General features: G+C 52.7%; 3 protein-coding genes across 6 annotated transcripts; 2 read left to right on the plus strand and 1 right to left on the minus strand.

Annotated features, from left to right (window-relative positions):
* Nucleotides 1-13: 13 nt before the first annotated feature.
* Nucleotides 14-1,977, plus strand: AKR7A3 (aldo-keto reductase family 7 member A3). The gene is made up of 4 exons (XM_042015828.1): nucleotides 14-317; nucleotides 416-515; nucleotides 835-964; nucleotides 1,515-1,977. The coding sequence occupies exons 1-4, from the start codon at nucleotides 224-226 to the stop codon at nucleotides 1,674-1,676; spliced, it is 486 nt and encodes a 161-aa protein (XP_041871762.1). The 5' UTR covers nucleotides 14-223; the 3' UTR covers nucleotides 1,677-1,977.
* A 393-nt stretch (nucleotides 1,978-2,370) lies between these two features.
* Nucleotides 2,371-4,868, minus strand: MRTO4 (MRT4 homolog, ribosome maturation factor). Of its 2 annotated transcripts, none has more exons than XM_042015826.1 (8): nucleotides 4,778-4,868; nucleotides 4,502-4,560; nucleotides 4,297-4,400; nucleotides 4,132-4,213; nucleotides 3,848-3,915; nucleotides 3,376-3,527; nucleotides 2,862-2,938; nucleotides 2,371-2,673 (listed from the first exon to the last, which is right to left on the minus strand). In XM_042015826.1, exons 1-8 carry the CDS (start codon nucleotides 4,803-4,805, stop codon nucleotides 2,521-2,523), a joined length of 723 nt encoding a protein of 240 aa, XP_041871760.1. In that variant the 5' UTR covers nucleotides 4,806-4,868; the 3' UTR covers nucleotides 2,371-2,520. The 2 variants fall into 2 exon arrangements, with proteins under 2 accessions (XP_041871760.1, XP_041871761.1); XM_042015827.1 differs by having other exon boundaries at nucleotides 2,669-2,746.
* A 68-nt stretch (nucleotides 4,869-4,936) lies between these two features.
* EMC1 (ER membrane protein complex subunit 1) lies at nucleotides 4,937-16,497 on the plus strand. Of its 3 annotated transcripts, XM_042015887.1 has the most exons (24): nucleotides 4,937-5,077; nucleotides 5,194-5,318; nucleotides 5,542-5,607; nucleotides 5,750-5,843; nucleotides 6,465-6,593; nucleotides 6,724-6,850; nucleotides 7,181-7,330; nucleotides 7,647-7,814; nucleotides 8,161-8,232; nucleotides 8,668-8,727; nucleotides 8,939-9,061; nucleotides 9,293-9,389; nucleotides 10,059-10,175; nucleotides 10,510-10,518; nucleotides 10,996-11,195; nucleotides 11,439-11,588; nucleotides 11,918-12,079; nucleotides 12,320-12,439; nucleotides 12,650-12,787; nucleotides 13,135-13,308; nucleotides 13,879-14,089; nucleotides 14,568-14,652; nucleotides 15,187-15,316; nucleotides 15,510-16,497. In XM_042015887.1, exons 1-24 carry the CDS (start codon nucleotides 4,977-4,979, stop codon nucleotides 15,687-15,689), a joined length of 2,988 nt encoding a protein of 995 aa, XP_041871821.1. In that variant the 5' UTR covers nucleotides 4,937-4,976; the 3' UTR covers nucleotides 15,690-16,497. The 3 variants fall into 3 exon arrangements, with proteins under 3 accessions (XP_041871821.1, XP_041871822.1, XP_041871823.1); XM_042015888.1 differs by lacking the exon at nucleotides 10,510-10,518; XM_042015889.1 differs by lacking the exon at nucleotides 8,668-8,727.
* The last annotated feature ends 612 nt before the right edge of the window (nucleotides 16,498-17,109 follow it).

Below are 17,109 nucleotides of genomic sequence, written 5' to 3' on the forward strand. Positions count from 1 at the left end.
GCTGCTCAGAAACAGCTCGGTGTGTTCGTTGCTGGAGCCAGTGACTCCCCTGGCATGGAACTTAAATTATTTGCAGTCCTTCAGCGAGTCTGTTCCTAAGCAAATCATAACCTTGTGTGAGCTGAAGCTGCTGTCCCGGATGAGTATGGCCAGGGAAGGGTGGGAAAAGGCGGATGCTGTGCCCTGAGCTCTGTTCCAGGCTGTCTCCCACCCGGTGCAGGGAATGTACAACGCGACCACGCGCCAGGTGGAGGCCGAGCTGTTCCCCTGCCTGAGGCACTTCGGGCTGCGCTTCTACGCCTACAACCCGCTGGCAGGTACAGGGGGCAAGGCCAGGCTTTGGGCCAAAACCCAGTGGAACAGGGGCTGTGCAGAGCCGGCCCATCCCTGAAGCTGCTGCTCCCTTCCTTCGCAGGGGGGCTGCTGACCGGCAAGTACAAGTACGAGGACAAAGACACGAGCCAGCCCACTGGGAGATTTTTTGGGAATGACTGGGCTCAGGCCTACAGGGACAGGTATGTCCTGAGCTGACAGATGAGCAGGAATGGCTGCATTAAAAAAACACTCTAATAGGCAGCTGAGAGGAAGCAGATTTGCCCAAAGTTTGGGAGTATGTCAGCACACATGCTTGGGGCTGTGGTGTGTGACTGAGCTCTGCAGGGTGGTTTTTAGGCTAAGCTTCCTCACAACTTCCAAGAGAGATTGCAGAAGTCCTCAGAGGCTACGAAGAGTTGTCTGAGGTTTCCTGAAAGCCTTTTGATTGGAATATAGATGTACCACTGACTAGAGGTCCCAAGGCCAATAACAATGATTTTTTTTTTTTTTTTTTTGCAGGTACTGGAAAAAACACAATTTTGAGGGAATTGCACTGGTAGAAAAAGCTCTGAAAGAGGCTTATGGCTCCACTGCACCCAGCCTGGCATCCGCTGCACTGCGCTGGCTCTACAACCACTCCAAACTGCAGGTGAGAGCTTCACCTGGGCACTGCTGCCAGCACTGGGCACTGCTGCCAGCACTGGGCACTGCTGCCGTGGCTCACAAACAGGGAAATTTCAGTGTAGTGTCTTTTCATCCTGTGGGATTGTGGTGTTCCAAGGTGAATATTGGTGTACAGACTCTGCCAGGCAGCGGGAGTGAGGCAACTCATTGCCTTTCCACATGCTATCCCATGTGGTCAGAACTGGAAGATTTTAGGTGCCAGTTACAGGGGTCTTGGCTTCCCACGCACTCAGCTTCCCTGCAAGGAGAGGACTCGCCCTTCACTGGACTAGGAAACTAGTGCTTAATATTCCCCATCTCCCCTAAATGTTCCTGTAGCCCATCATAAAGTAGGACTTGGCAGCTTTTGAGGAGTTGGCATGACCTGAGGAAGTCCAGGCCTAGTGAGCAGAACTTGTGGTGTCAGTTGCTTAATTGCTGGGTGTTCTTTAGTGGAAAGATGCTTCGTTTGGCCCACAGTGGCTTGGGAGGGGAGCTTCCTTTTGGGATCAGCACCACCTCCCATCTCTTTCCAGGGTTCTCTTGGAGATGCAGTGATCATCGGGATGTCCAACTTGGAGCAGCTGGAGCAGAACCTCAACTACAGCGAGGACGGTCCCCTGCTGCCGGGCGTGGTGCAGGCGTTCGACGAGGCCTGGAACTTGAGTGCACACGACTGCCCCAACTACTTCCGCTAGGGACGGCCTGGGACACCCGGCACAGGCTCTGGGAACTCGGGAGAGGTACTCCCCACCCTGCCCTCCCACCCACGTGTGGAGGGCTGGAGATTTTTCCTGAATCAACGAAGCTTTGTAGAATCCACACCCGTGCCTCAGTTGTTCCTCCCTCCCGGCTCCTCAGCTCTCCCAGCACACCCCGTGATTCAGGATGCAGCTGATCAGGAAAATGAATGTGTTAACGAGGTGAAAGCCCCTGTTCTGCTTTAATGTGAAATCTTAAGTAACTACATACAAGAATAAAACCTCTTTCTAATGCAGACCCCATCTCTGACCTGCACCTGGAACCTGGCATCTCTTTGGCAGCACTTGGGGCCTTTGAATCACAGAACTCCAGAATGGTTTGGGTTGGAAGGTCCTTAAATCTCATCTCGTTCCACCCCCTGCCATGGGCAGGAACACCTTCCACTATCCCAGGGTGCTCCAAGCCCCATCCAGCCTGACCTTGAACACTTCCAGAGATGAGGTAAAATTACAAGGATTGAGCTAATTATCTTCTTCTGTGTCAGAATAACAAACTCTCAGCATCTTTCCTATTGTGCTGTATCCAAGTTGCATTACATTTACACCCTTTCTGCCCAGTTTTCACGTTTGAGGTGGCATTTCCTCAGATCCCAGGATCCACCAACAGCAACAGGCAGCAGTAACAACCAGCTGGAGTTTTACATAGATATTTATATAAATATTAAAAAAAAGCATAGTCAGGTCATTTTATATAAAGATCATCCCAGTCCAGGTGCACCCAGGGAAGAGAAATATCCTCCTCTTTTTGTCCCTAAAATAGAACTCTCTGGTGTCCAGGCTGTTAGTCCTCATTGCTGCCATCGTCGTCATCCTCCTCTTCCTCCTCCTCCTCCTCTGCTCTGTCTCCCACGAGCTTCTGGAAGTCTCCCGTCTCAGAATTCCACAGAAACTTCATGGTGACTTTAAACTCTGCCATCTCGTAGCCAAAGAGTTTCTGGGAGAGGACACAAATCTGTCATTCCTGCTTTACTGTCTCCATGCCCAGCCTAGCAAAACAGTAAATTCCGCTTCCAGGTGGGAAGTGGAGCAAAGCAGGAACCAAATTAATTGCTGCTGAGTTTTAGGAGTTGTGTTAATTAATTATTAGTTGTTTTGTGTCAGGAAGCAGGGCCTGTTACTCACCAGCACACGGGCCTGTTCCGGGGTGAGAACATCCCCTTCCTTGCACACTTCGTAATCCGAAAGCAGCGTCACCACTCCTGCAGAGCAAAACCCCTGGAAATAGGCTCCCAGGCCCTGGGAACTCCCCTGGAATGTGGGGGACAGAGCCAGGACCCTCTCCAACACCACCCCCTGGAGCTGACACCTTCCCAGGCAGTATCAGTGCACCCCACGGAGATGGGTGAGATCAGCTCCAAAACCCCACACCTGGTTCCTGAGTGGGTTAATCCGAGCTGTTTCCACTGGAGAAAGGTGGCATTGTGGAGAAATCTGAGGGTTTTACTCAGCCTTTGACACGAGTTTGGGAACAGCAGCACAAGAAGGACATAAGGAGTCCTAGCCCCAGCCCAACAAGGACAAAGTTGTCCCTGAGGTTTTCTCCAGGCCTAAACCCCACTCTGTATTTAATGTTCTCCGTAAGAGCTCCCAGCTGCACCGACAAGGCCGGAGCTGACCCTCCCAGCCCCTGCTGTACCTTTCTTCAGCGCCGTGGGCAGTCCCAGGTGCCGCAGCTGCGGCTCCATGGAGTGGGGGAACTGCTCCAGGGGCCCCGTGTCCAGGCTCACCCCGTACGGCGCCTTGTTCCCAGCGCGGGCAAAGTCCAGCTCCCGGAACTTGGAGAACCACCTGGGACAGAGACGGGCAGGGAGAGCTTCAGCTGTGGGAGAACAGCCCTGGGCTGAGGCAGGGATCGAGGTACAGCCTGCCCTACAGTCCTTAAAGAGGCTGTGGCTGCCCCATCCCTGGAAGTGTCCAAGGGGGTGGAACGAGGTGAGCTTTAAGGTCTTTCCCAACCCAAACCCTTCCACGATTCTGCCCAGCTGTCGCAGGAATGGCTGACAAAGAGGAGTGGAAAAGGCCCATGAGACCATCCCTGCTTGAAGGGAAGCAGCAGGGAGTGAAGGGCTTTTGTGGCAGCAAAGAGGCTGTGCCAGGCTGGTACTTACTCATCCACCTCATCCCTGGTGCGGTTGGTGAAGAGGAGCCCGACCTCCCCTCTCAGGTGTTTGCTGACCTGGAAGAAAGGAGCATCCATGGGGTCTGGGGAGCAAGGGGACTCGCCTGCAAGGGCTCGGTCCTGCACAGCTCCACTCACAACAGAGCCTTTGTGGCAGCACATGGATGGGTTCAATTAAAACACACACAGAACGGTGACCCCAGGACGTTATTCCAGGATGTGGAATACGCCAGGTGAAGCTTTAGGACATCCAGAGGAACCCCCAGCAGGTACCTTGTGCAGGTTCTCCTTGTACTCGCTGCTCGGCTCCCGGCCCAGTGCCACCATCATCACCTTGTTCTTCCCGAAGAAGATCCTGGCCCAGGAGGAGCAGGAGAAGGATGTCAGCCCTGGAGCTCATCCCCTTGGGCATCCCCCCGGCACCACCCCCCTGCCCACCTGCTGTGCTTCCAGGCGTTCCGCACATCCTTCAGCTTGTTGTTCCTCATGTTGGCCACGGAGAAGACGAAGATGTACTTGTAGGTGTCCACACAGCGCCGCAGCTGCGAGGGGGCCGTTACCGGGACAGGGACGGGCACAGGGGGCGGGGGGAACGGGGAGGACAGGGAAATGGGAGAGGGGCCCGGGCCCGGGCCAGACTCACCTCGGCGATCAGCGCCTGCTTGGCCTCCAGCCCCTTGCGGGGCGTCCGCGTCAGGGACACTGCGGGGAGCGGAGAGAGCGTCAGGGCGGGATGGGGAACAGGACGGGGAAGGGGACGGTGATCGGGACGGGGTATGGGCAAGGAGTCGGAAGGATGAGGAAGGGGATGGGAGATGGGATGGGGACAAGGGATGGGACAAGGACGGAGAAGGGAGTGGGGAGAGGGACGTGTCCGGGCAAGCTGTCCGGGACCGGGGCTCGGGGGTGCCGCTCCCACCCTTGCGGTCCCGCTTGGACTTGGGCATGGTTCCGCCGTGCTCCGAGGCCCCCGAGCGGCGCGCGGGCTGCCGGGAGCGGGCGGGGCTGCCCCGCGCGCTGCCTGCGCTCCCCACGGCGCTGGCGCCCTTTCCCCGCGCAGGCGGCAGTGCGGGCGGTCCCGCGGTGCCGAAGGGCCCCCGGGCGCCGGGGCCGCTGCCATGGCGGCGAGGCCGCGGGTGCCGCCGCTGCTGGTCCTGCTGCCGGTCCTGCTGCCTTTGGCCGCCGCCGTCTACGAGGACCAAGTGGGCAAGTTCGACTGGTGAGCACCGGGGGTCCCGCCGGGCTGGGTTCCCCCTCCCGCGGATAGGCCCCGCGCCCGCCGCGCCGCTGCCGCCCCGGGTCCGATCTCACCGGCGCTCCTGTTCTCTCTCGCAGGAGGCAGCAGTACGTGGGGAAGCTCAAGTTCGCCTCCTTGGAGGCCTCGCAGGGCTCGAAGAAGCTCGTCGTGGCCACCGAGGAGAATGTAGTAGCCGCCCTGAACTCCCGGAGCGGCGAAATCCGTGAGTGCGGCGGCTTTGGGGCCGAGGGTCAATGCGGTTGTGCTGGCTTTTCCTCCAGAAAGGTTAATGCTGCGGGTTGGGCCGTGGCGGGCGGGAGGGTTCAGCCGGCAAGTCAGAGCTCTGTCTTAGGACTGGCTCTGTGAGCAGCCCAGGGTTAGACATAATAACACAGAAACGCCTTTGTGGGATAAACGCCGTTTTCCCCCGGCCCTGTCTGTTGCAGTGTGGCGCCATGTGGACAAGGGCACCCCGGAAGGAGCCATCGATGCGATGCTGATCCATGGGCAGGGTAAGGGGAACGTGCCGGGGCTGGCAGCGCTCCTGGAATGTGGAGCCAGCGTTAGAGCACAGGCTGGACCTGCAGAACCCATCCCTTCTTTGGCCCATGGTGGGTACGTGTTCTGTGTTCATCCCCCTCTCCTCCTTTCCAGATGCCATCACTGTGTCCAATGCCGGGCGAATTCTGCGTTCCTGGGAGACCAACATCGGGGGCTTGAACTGGGAGACCTCCCTGGACACTGGCAGGTGGGATTTCCTGTCTGCACGGGCTGTTTCTCCTGGTAGTGCTGCTCTGGGAAGGAAAAAAATGGGTCATGGACTTGGTCTCAGCTTGCATTGTGGAGAAAGATTAGTCAGATGTAGAGTTTCTAAAACAAATGTTGGGCGATTTCTTTATGAATGCCTGAACCTTGCACAGAATCCCAGAATCACAGAGGTTGGAAAAACTCTCCCAGACCATCGAGTCCAACCTGTGCCCCATCCCCACCTTGTCACCAGCCCAGAGCACTGAGTGCCACGTCCAGGCCTTCCTTGGACACCTTGAGGGGTGGGGACTCCAAACCTCCCTGGGCAGCCCCTTCAATGCCTGACAGCCCTTTCCATGAGGAAATTCCTCCTGATAGCCAATTTTAACCTCCCCTGGCACAGCTTGAGGCCATTTCTTCTCATCCTGTCCCTGTTCCCTGGGAGCAGAGCCCAACCCCCACCTTGCTGCCCCCTCCTGTCAGGGACTTGTGCAGAGCCACAAGGTCCCCCCTGAGCCTCCTTTGCTCCAGGCTGAGACCTCTCAGCCACTCTGGGTGCTCCAGACCCTTCTCCAGGGTAAAATAGGAAAGTAATCCCCTCACTCCTTGTGTCTGTGCTCAGTTTCCAGGGGGCTGCCCTGGTGGGGCTCCCCGAGGCGGTGAAGTACGTGGCAGTGCTGAAGAAGGCGGCCCTGTCTCTGCACTACCTGTCCAACGGGCACCAGAAGTGGGTGGAACACCTGCCAGAAAGGTGAGAACCCCTGGAAGGAGAGGTGTGAGCCTCTGGCATGGGGCAGAGGGACAGGGGCTGCACCTGCCTTGTGCTTCTGCAAACAGCAGTGTCAGAAGGTGATGCTTGGTGGTTGCTGCCTCTCTTGCAGTGAGAGCACTCAGTACCAGCTGCTGTATTCCCGTGGGACTGGAGTGATCCACGTGGTTGGCATCGTTCCCCAGAGCCACCTGAATGTCTTGACGTTCAACGTAGAAGACGGAGAAATCACCAAACAGGTAGTGGAGCCAAAATGCTGGATTTGATGTTAACAAATGTGCTCCCAACCCTGCGGTGTGGTGGGCAGAGGAATCAACTGTGGTACAGAGAACCCTCCCTTTCACTGAGGCATTGCCTCCAAACTCAGGGATTTCATGGCTGAATGTCCTGAAAGCCAAACTGAATTAGACTGGCAGCTGCTAGTCAAGATTGTTCCATAACCCTCAGGCTGACAGGTAGCTCCTCCCAATCACGGATAAAAATAATCCTGCCTTAAACTGCTGTTGGTGTGCACACGGTTTCTGTGAGGGCTGTGTCCTGCTGAGCCCTGGCTCTGTGTGTCTGTGCAGGTGAGGGTGGCAGCCCCGTGGCTGCGGGCCCTGGAGGGCTCCTGTGGCGTGGTGGGGGAGGCGGTGCTGGTGTGTGCGGACACAGCCGCGCGCTCGCTGCACGTCTGCGCCCTGGACACGGAGCAGGACATGAGGCACATCCCGCTGCAGGTGAGGAGTGCTGCAGGAACATTCCCTGTAATTCCTTACCCAGCTGCTCTGGTGCCTGACCCAGCCTGCTGGTGAACTGGGGAGTGATTGGAGGTGGGAGATCGTGATTTGTAAATTGAGGGGAGGGTGGGAAAGCTTTTTGTCTGTTACTCCTTCTGGATCGGTGTCTTCAGCGCTTTGCTCCGGTGGAGCCTCAGCCTCCCTGCTCCTGCTCTGTCCCCTGACCCAGGGAATCTCTCACTGCTGCTGAGGGGAGGAAGGTGTTGGTCTCAGTGAAGGACAACTCTCCCAGCACACGTGCTTGTCTCCCTTGCAGTCCCTGGAGCTGGAGTTTGAAGATGACTTCCAGGCCAGGATCTTGGCCACTCAGCCCAGTGTGACCGGCGCCTCACGGACTCAGTTCTTCCTGCAGCTGTCCCCAAGCCATTTCTCCCTGCTGCAGTACAAGCAGGGGCTGCTCAGCCACCTCCGGGACTTCCAGCAGGTACCCAAGACAGATGTACCAGGGAGAGGGCCAAGTGCAGCTGAACATCCTTCAAACTGCTGGGCCAGCTGGCAGGTTTAAAATATCTCAGTAACTCTGAGCATAATGGCTCAAAAACCTATGGCAGGTCAGCTGTTCCCATCTCTTTGAGAAGTACTTTCAGTCTTTTTTTTTTAAATTTTTTTTGTTTGGGGAAACAATACAATTTAAAATTTGGCTGTGACAGTTCATATGTTTTTAATTCCCCTGTGGTTTGATTTACTTCACAAGTCATTTTTGGTGAGGTTTGAGAGTTTCTTGAGGTTTTTCTTTTTAATGATTTCATGCTATTTTTTTTCCTTTCCAGGCAGCTCTGGTGAGTTTTGCAACAACCGGGGAGAAGACGGTGGCCGCAGTCCTGACGTGCAGGAGTGAACTGGTCAGCACAATTCCTGTACTCTGGGACCAGCCCAGCCTTGGCAATGAGCACTGGGGGTGGGTTCCACAGGTGTTTCACAGGCCCAGGGATGGGGAGTCCCTTGAGGAAGAGGAGGATTTGATAAGTTTCAGTGGTAACACAAGCAGGGCTTGATTATGTCCAGCTCAGGCTGTGTCTGGCTCAGTGAATGTCCTGTTTCAGCCCTGTGGAAGGTGGGCATGTGACAAGGAATTGGCTTTAGTGATCCACAGAGGATTTCAGTTCTTGGGTGTATGAAACACAGTTTCATTTTTATCAGAAACAGAACAGAAGAGAGCTGTTTCCTGCCTGATGTCACAGGCGAGCTGAGACTTGTCAGGCAGTTGGAAACCTAATTTTTTTATGCTTTTACTGGCATCTGAAGCCATGTTACATTTCTTCTCATCCTCGCTTCAGAAACCTGGAAGCTCTGATGGCCTCCATGCTGGCAGTGCTCTGGAGGATGCCCGGAGGCAGGTACGGGCTGCTCTTGTTCCCAAGTTCTTGTCAGTCCATTTTATTCCTTTGCTTGCAGGAACAGAATGACAGAGGTGTTATACCAACTATACAACCTAAAAATACAGCCTAAAAATATCTTGAAGCCCCAGTTCTTGCTGGGCATTGAATCCTGCTGCGGAATTTAGTGTGATCTGTGTGTAACCCCTGTTCTCTGCCCTGTTTGCTGCAGGATTCCTTAACCTGCTCCAATCAAACCTACAACATAAATCTCTACCTGGTTGAAACTGGGCAAAGATTGTTGGATACCACAATCACCTTTAACCTGGAGCAGGGAGGGGCCAAGCCACAGCAGGTGAGCAGGGAGGGGTTATTGCAGTCCTTACAGTGCCATCCCTTCCCTGATTTGGCAGGATGGGAGCCCTTTAGCCAAGGGGAAAAGCATTCCAGGGGTTACAGCATCACCCTGCCTGCTCTGCTTTCACCTGATTCCTGCTTTCACCCGATTCCTGCTTTCTCCAGGGAGATGATGTGATCATTAATCTTGTTGTTTTCCTTGCCTTTTTTTGTTTGTTTTTTTTCCCAGCTGTACATCCAGGTTTTCCTGAAGAAGGATGACTCTGTGGGCTATCGAGCCTTGGTGCAGACAGAGGACCACATGCTCATGTTCCTCCAGCAGCCAGGTAACTCCCACAAACAGCTTCCTCCATTCATAACAGTCACCAGGAGAAAATTCCACGTCCTCAAGAATTATATTTTATCATTACTTTCCTTGGAAGCTGAAAAAATTGTTTTAACTCTTCTGAGTCCCATGGAAGACGCAGGAGACTCTTTCACCCTCGCCCAGACAAACAGTTCTGCCTTGTTTTGTGTGGGCAGAGCTTTTGGATTTCAGGAGGTTTCTGCAGATTTCAAATCTGTTCATAGGATGAGAGTGTAAGTCCTGGTGTAGATCTTCCTCAAAGGTTTTCAGAAAAGATCCTCATGGCAAAAATGTTAATTTGCAGAAAGGATTGCAAGTCCCATCTCAGTGATGGGAATTCTCTGGGGCTGTAAAGGAATCCAGGAGTTCACGCTGTGCTTCTCTTGTTTTAAACAGACTCAATGACTGTAACCCTTCTGAAACACCAGATTGCTTTTACTGACCCTGACGTTTTCTTCCCAGAAGTGGCTCCAGTTGCATGAAGGATTTGTCTTTTATGAAACAGTTAATTTAATGATATTAGATACTTAGACACTGTTCTGCATTTCATCAAGAGGCAATTTGAATTTCCAGGTTGCACTCTTACATTGAGTGAGTCACTTCACAGATATTAAGTTGATTTTTGATAAGATTCTGCTCTTCTTTCCAGGAAAAGTTGTATGGAGTAGGGAGGAGTCACTGGCAGAGGTGGTGAGCCTGGAGATGGTGGATCTGCCACTGACTGGTGCACAGGCTGAGTTGGAGGGAGAATTTGGAAAAAAAGCAGGTGAGTTTAACAGAACTACCTTTGTGAGTTTGTTTTCCTTCCTAAATAAATGTATGTATTGTTTTCTCTTTACTCTGAGCTGAGAGATTAATTTAAATCTCTACTGATACCAATTAAAATGAGCAGAAATAAACCCTTTTCTGACTAAACTTTGGAAATCCAATCCAGATGACCTGAATGTCTTACATTGTTACATTAAGAAAGCAGTCAGCAGCAGTAGGAGGGATTTTGGCCATGTCTCCTAAATGTTTCCTGTGACTCTTTCTGGAAGACTCGTTTCCAATAGCTTTTTTTTTTTGCTTTGTTTTGTCTTTCCTTGCTGTCCTGGATGCAGCCATCCAAGGTAACCCCATCCTGCATGGAGTGTGCTCTGCTCTTGCCTAATGCTTCCTGGTGCCACTGGTCCCCTCTGCTTGCTCTCGTTGGGGCTGAAACAGAGTTGAAATCCAGTGTTTTGGTTATTCTAAGAAGTTAAATAAAAGCCTTGGTTGGGCAGAATTAAGTCTTTTTAATTCTTCTGGATGCAGAGGGATTTTTGTAGAGGTGGGGGAGCTCTAGGTGGGCACAGTGAGAAGGAGCACGAAATCCTCTGCATGAAGGTTTGCTTTCCGTCGATCAGGGTGTATTTTGGAATGAGTGTGGAGTGGGAAAGGTTGGTAAATGCCAGAGTCTGTCACAGAAATGGCAACTGTAACAGTGCAGAGTGGGAGGCAAGGAGTTACCCCAGGTTTGTGCATGGCAGCGTTTGACACCATAATTTCAGCTCTGGGTGGGACGTGTGTGTTTTCCCTGCTGTTGTCACTGTGGGTGCCGTCTGCAGATGGTTTGCTGGGAATGTTCCTGAAGCGACTCTCATCCCAGCTCATCCTGCTGCAAGCCTGGACTGCTCATCTCTGGAAGATGTTCTATGATGCCAGGAAGCCCCGGAGCCAGATTAAAAATGAGATTAACATTGACAATTTGGCCAGAGATGAATTCAACCTCCAGAAAATGATGGTGATGGTCACTGCCTCAGGGAAGGTGAGGAGGCTGGGACAGGGATCTGGTTCTAGGCTGGAGCAAAGAGTCTCAGCTCTGAATTCCCAGCCCTGTTTTTAGCCAGGCTTGGGCAGAAATCATGGGAAGATGCACAGGATGTTCTGTGGTGGCTTTAAAGTGGGGACTAAGACCCAGCTTTCTTTGGGATACGACAGAGGACGATGCAGTGTTTGAATAGGAGAGGTGTTTCCCTAAACTTCGGATTTCCCATGTGTTTTTCCTCAGCTTTTTGGCATTGAGAGCAGCTCCGGCACCATCCTGTGGAAGCAATACCTCAGGAATGTGAGACCTGGCTCCTCCTTCAAGCTGATGGTGCAGAGAACAACAGCCCATTTCCCCCACCCTCCACAGTGCACTCTGCTCGTGAAGGACAAGGTGAGGCCCTTTCCCTGCCCCTCCACTGGGCATGGAAATTTGCCCTTGGACAGGGCAGTGAAACATCTTCTTGGGCATCATTTGGTTGTCACTGATGGGAGGGGAGAAAGATCTGGAGGGAAGCAGACACAGAAGCCTAGGAAACCTAAAAATGATGATGGCTGTGATGGACAAATGTGGGATAAATGTTTGGACAAATGTGTGTGTCCAAACAGAATATTTTCAGGATGGAATAGCTGAACCCCAGCTATGAACATCAGCAAGTAACAGTTAGAAAAACACCCTTTTTTTTGACTTAGACAAGAGGTAAAACTTAACCTGTTTTTCAGGAAACCAGAATGAGTTTTCTGTATGTCTTTAACCCCATCTTTGGGAAGAGAAGCCAAGTAGCTCCTCCTGTTCTGAAACGTCCAATTCTCCAGACTTTGCTTCTGCCTATTATGGATCAAGACTATGCCAAGGTGCTGCTCCTGATTGATGATGAGTACAAGGTAAATTGCTTTGCCTGGAGGCAGTTTTCTTCACATTCTGGTTAATTATTCCCCTCCCTTTCGGAGCAAGATGGAAAAAATGCTATTGAGCCACATTTCACGCAAAACTATGAGGTTATTCTGGTAAGACAGACCTTATCTTGATAAACATGTTAGAAATCGTCTTTCTGGCTCATTTTGGGGTGGTTTTTTTGTCTGTGTCAGTTGTTTTCAACCTGTGTTTCAATTCTCTTTTTCCAGGTTACACCTTTCCCAGCCACTAAAAACGTCCTTCGCCAGTTAGAAGAAATAGCCCATTCCATCTATTTTTACCTAGTTGATGCTGAGCAGGGAAAACTCTCTGGATTCAGGTTGAAAAAGGTACGGAGGACCCATTACGCTTCCCTAAATGCCCTGTGGATAATGGCAGATCTCTGTTTCTTTCATGGAGCTTTGCTCAGAACTGGAGCGTTCAGCCTCAAAATGCTGTGAAACTTGTGAAATCCCAAAGCAAGCAAAGCTGCATCCTGCTGGTGGAGATGGTGTCCTTGGAGGACAAGATCCAAGCTCCCACGTGCTTTTTCCCTGCAGGACCTGAGCACAGAGGAGAGCTGGGAGGTGGCCATCCCCACGGAGGTGCAGAGGATAGTGATGGTCAAAGGGAAGAGGTCCAACGAGCACGTGCACTCCCAGGGCCGCGTGATGGGCGACCGCAGCGTCCTCTACAAGGTGCTCCTGCTGCTCTGTGTGGGCTTTTTGTTGAGGGATTATCCCACAGGAAGATCCCAGTACCATTCCCTGCTGCTACGTTGGGATGAGCTGCCCTGTGGTGCCAGTTTTGCTTTATGGGCACCAGTGTCTCTGCAGAAAAATGCTCATTTTGGAGGTTTCTTTTCTGAAATGTTTTCATGCAGCAGTTAAGTCAGTCAGGGTCTGATACTGGGGAAATAGCAGCTTGATTTCTTGAGGTGATTTACACTAACTTGTTCACAATATGTCCAGTGCCAGATGAAGTGCAGAAAGGAGGTGTCTGTGGCACTGATAGGGGGTCTCAGCTGTTTCTCCTTTGTCCCTAGTCCCTGAACCCCAACCTGCTGGCCGTGGTGACCGAGAGCACGGACACGCACCACGAGCGCACCTTCATCGGGATCTACCTCATGGACGGGGTCACGGGCAGGATCATCCACTCCTCTGTGCAGAAGAAGGCCAAGGGGCCCGTGCACATGGTGCACTCCGAGAACTGGGTGGTGGTGAGAGCTGCTTCCTGTTTGGGGTGACCCCTAAAAGCACAGGCTGAACAATATTAAGGTGATAAAAAGTGGTTACCTGTAGTGAAGGTCCTTCATGGTGCAAAATGCACACGTAATGCAGGACTCTGACAATTTTGTAAGTTTAACAAACGAGCAAGCTTAACAGAAATCATCCAGCTAGAGGCACAATTAATTAATTAACCTCTTTTGGTTCTGCCCCCACTGAAGCCCCCCCTTGCTTCTCACCCCCCATTTATTATGTCTGTGATATATGGAGAAAATGAGATGTCTGGATCACTCTAGACCAAAGACTAAAGATCCCAGCAAGGTTAGCTTATTCTGAAATCTAAGGGGAGGGGTAGGAAGGTACCACAGTTAGTTAAGGAGCTATATAGCTTTACAGTAGTAGTCTAGAGAGCTACAAATAGGTGTAAAATGTATCAAAAGCAAAGATCTTCTGGCATCAGGGGCAGTTCCTGAGTCTGCATGGAGGCAGTTTTCTGAGCACCCTCTGTGATTTCCCTGCACCTTTGGCTGCTTCCCTGATTCTCCTAAAACTCGTGGTTGCAGTACCAGTACTGGAACACGAAGGCGCGTCGGAACGAGTTCACCGTGCTGGAGCTCTACGAGGGCACGGAGCAGTACAATGCCACAGCCTTCAGCTCCCTGGACCGCCCCATTTTGCCTCAGGTTCTCCAGCAATCCTACATTTTCCCCTCTGCCATCAGTGCTATGGAGGCCACGATCACCGAGCGGGGCATCACCAGCCGCCACTTGCTCAGTGAGTACCTGCCCCGTGCTCAGTGGGGAGCGCTGAAATCCAAGCAAAATGCGCTTTGCTGCCAAAAACTCGTGCCTGGGGGTCATCCTGGGCTCCTGCAAGTGCAGGGATAAGCACCAGGAGAGTGTTTCTGCTGGCTGTTTGGAAAACGCTGTCAGAAATGGCCATGGGGTGCCAGAGTTTCCAGTGGTGCCCAGAGCAGCAATGGCCATAAACTAAAACCCAGTAAGTTTCGTCCCAGTGTGAGGAAGAACTTTTCCTTGAGGGTGGCAGAGCACTGGCCCAGGTGCCCAGGGAAGGCGTGGAGTCTCCCTCTCTGGAGACATTCCAAACCCACCTGGATGGATTCCTGTGCTGCCTGCTCTGGCTGACCCTTCCTGGGCGGGGGGGTTGCACTGAGTGATCCCCAGAAGGCCCTTCCAACCCCAGCTGTTGTGGGTTTCTGTGATTTTTAAGATGCTTTTCCTTTAATGCACAGTTGGGCTTCCCTCTGGGGCCATCCTGTCCCTTCCCAAGGCTCTGCTGGACCCTCGGCGCCCAGAGATCCCGACGGAACAGAGCAGGTAGGGAAGGAGTGAGAACCTCTCTTCCTGGGCTGCGGAGAGGGCTGGATTTTGTGTGTCATACGTTGTGTGGAGAGGAACAACTCGTTCTGGCTGGACTCAGGGCAGTCTTTGCATGGAATGAAGGGGGGTTCCTTCAAGGTCAAAGGTCGGACTCGATCTTGGAGGTCTGAAGGATTCTGTGTTTCTGTTCCCAGTCTATGATGATGGGATACTTTTGTCTGTATTACAGCAGGTCAGTCATTAAACCAGCCTGGGCTCTGTATTCTTCAGGAGGAGCAGGCAGAGGACCTGGATTTTTTGGAGTTACACTTATTTTTAAAACTTTCAAAGCCTGAAAGGAGGCAGCTCTAGTTTAGCCTGACCTGGCTGATAGATTGGATTTTCATCCTGCAGCAGTAATGAATCTGCACTGAGAAAAGCTGCCAAATGTGCTGTTCTAGGTCAGCTTTTGATAATCAGGGTAGGAAACACAGGTGACATCCCCTTTGGGCTGCTTGGCTGGGGTTTGATGTCTCTTGTGGTGCCTTGCAGGGAGGAGAACCTGATCCCGTACTCGCCAGACGTGCAGATCCACGCCGAGAGGTTCATCAACTACAACCAGACCATCTCCAGGATGAGGGGGATTTACACAGCCCCCTCTGGCCTCGAGTCCACGTGCTTGGTGAGTGCAGGGTGGAGGCCTCAGTGTGGAATCTGGGGGTGGATTCCAATGTCAGGGAGCTCTGTAACTCCCATAAGGCGGCTGCTCACAGCTTGAACATCGCTCCTTTCCATCAGAACTGTAACCCTGAGTGCATCATTTTGCGGTTTTATGCTCCAAGCTGCATCCCCAGCTCCTGATCTCACCCCTGCAGGTTGTGGCCTACGGGCTGGACATCTTCCAGACCCGGGTGTACCCCTCCAAGCAGTTTGACGTGCTCAAGGACGACTACGACTACGTGCTGATCAGCAGCGTCCTCTTCGGGCTGGTCTTTGCCACCATGATCACCAAGAGACTGGCCCAGGTGAAGCTGCTGAACCGGGCCTGGCGCTGAGGGAGGCCCAGCCTGGAGAGCAGCTGGGCTGGGACTGCCTGGAGGGCTCTGCTGGGATCCCAGCCCCCCTGAGTGATGGATCCAAACACCTCTATTCCATTTGGCTGGAAGACATTTGTGAGGAAAAGCTGCTGGTGGAACAAAACCTGCACTGCCCACGTGTCTCCTGTGAGGAGAAACAGAAGAGATGAAAAATAGAGACTTTTTTAGTCTGTTCTGACTGAAAAAGAATGTCCCAAACCTCCCTTGAAGCCCCAAAATCAGTCTCCCTGATGTTGGTGAAGAGATTATTAAGGATGTGTGTCCTGCCCATCCTGGGCTCTCCCTCAGTGCCAGCTGTGCCCCACATCTGGCAGAGACGAGGGGTGAGGGTTGTTGGCTGCTGACATGTGGTAACGGGCTCCTGGTGTGGGGAAGAGACCTTGGGTGATTTCCTTAGGAAAAATGTTGGGAATTGGGTGTCTGTCAGTGGGAAATGGCCTCATGGAGCCACTGACGAAGCTGCAGAGCAGTGGGAAGAATTTGAACCCAAAGTCTCTCCACGTTCTTTATTTATTATGACAACATCAATTCCTTCCCATTTGTTTCTAAATTCTCCTGCATTTTTTTTGTGTGCAGCACTGGGGTTAAGGTGGGGGTGGTTCAGGAGGAGGAGCCTCTCAGCGTTTCCCTCGGGATCACGGCTCTGAACTCCGGGGTTAAATTGTTAAGATACCGTTTGGCATCGAGTTGTTCCCCCAGGAGAGGCTGTGTCTGCCCCCGCCCCCTCCCAGTGTCCAGATCCCAAATAAAAGCTGCGCAGCAGGGAGTGGGTTTGGGCTACTGAAGTGTTTCTTGGGCTGTTTAAGGGGTTTGGGGCTATTTAAGTGGTTTTGGTGAGACTGTTTCGGTGGGTTTTGGGGCTATTTAGGGGATTTTGTGGGGGTATTTAGGTGGTTTTTTGAGGCCCTATTTAAGTGGGCTTTGGGGCTATTTAAGTGGGTTTTGGCAGGCTATTGAGGTGTTTTTTGGGGACCATCTACGTGGGTTTTGGGGCTGTTTAAGTGGTTTTACGGGGCTATTTCAATGGGATTTAGGGTCTATTTCGGTGGGTTTTGTGCTACTTAAGAGGGGATTTTTGGCTATTTAAGTGGGGATTTTTTTGGTATTTAAGTGGGGGGTGTTATTTAATTATTTAAGTGTTTTGGGGGACTCTTGCAGCGGGGAGTTTTTCGCTATTCGAGTGGTTTTGGATGATCTTTGGATGACTTTGGGGTCGCTCCAAGCCCTCCCTGCCCCGGGGCAGCCGCGGGGGCGGGGCGCGCACACGGCGCATGCGCGGCCCCGCCCCGCGCCGCCTTCCCCGCGCCGCGCACGCGCCGCGCGCCAAAGTTGCTGACTCACGCAGTGCGCACGCGCCCGCGCCGCGGGCCAATGGGGC

The sequence above is a fragment of the Corvus kubaryi genome, unplaced genomic scaffold (genome assembly GCF_017639235.1).
Source record: "Corvus kubaryi isolate FWS band 111438036 unplaced genomic scaffold, C.kubaryi_AGA036_p1.0 split3-37344, whole genome shotgun sequence".
NCBI classification, from domain to species: domain Eukaryota; kingdom Metazoa; phylum Chordata; class Aves; order Passeriformes; family Corvidae; genus Corvus; species Corvus kubaryi.

What these genes read in the sequence shown, in the direction of transcription:
- AKR7A3 (XM_042015828.1), top strand. Translation starts at nt 224, where the DNA reads ATGTACAACGCGACCACGCGCCAGGTGGAGGCCGAGCTGTTCCCCTGC. An exon ending in CGCCTACAACCCGCTGGCAG is followed by an intron (nt 318 to 415) that starts GTACAGGGGGCA and finishes CTTCCTTCGCAG; the next exon opens with GGGGGCTGCTGACCGGCAAG. An exon ending in GCTCAGGCCTACAGGGACAG is followed by an intron (nt 516 to 834) that starts GTATGTCCTGAG and finishes TTTTTTTTGCAG; the next exon opens with GTACTGGAAAAAACACAATT.
- MRTO4 (XM_042015826.1), bottom strand. Translation starts at nt 4,805, where the DNA reads ATGCCCAAGTCCAAGCGGGACCGCAAGG. An exon ending in GTCCAAGCGGGACCGCAAGG is followed by an intron (nt 4,561 to 4,777) that starts GTGGGAGCGGCA and finishes CGCTCCCCGCAG; the next exon opens with TGTCCCTGACGCGGACGCCC. An exon ending in ACAAGGAGAACCTGCACAAG is followed by an intron (nt 3,916 to 4,131) that starts GTACCTGCTGGG and finishes CCTTTCTTCCAG; the next exon opens with GTCAGCAAACACCTGAGAGG.
- EMC1 (XM_042015887.1), top strand. Translation starts at nt 4,977, where the DNA reads ATGGCGGCGAGGCCGCGGGTGCCGCCGCTGCTGGTCCTGCTGCCGGTC. An exon ending in CAAGTGGGCAAGTTCGACTG is followed by an intron (nt 5,078 to 5,193) that starts GTGAGCACCGGG and finishes TCTCTCTCGCAG; the next exon opens with GAGGCAGCAGTACGTGGGGA. An exon ending in ACCGCAGCGTCCTCTACAAG is followed by an intron (nt 12,788 to 13,134) that starts GTGCTCCTGCTG and finishes CTTTGTCCCTAG; the next exon opens with TCCCTGAACCCCAACCTGCT.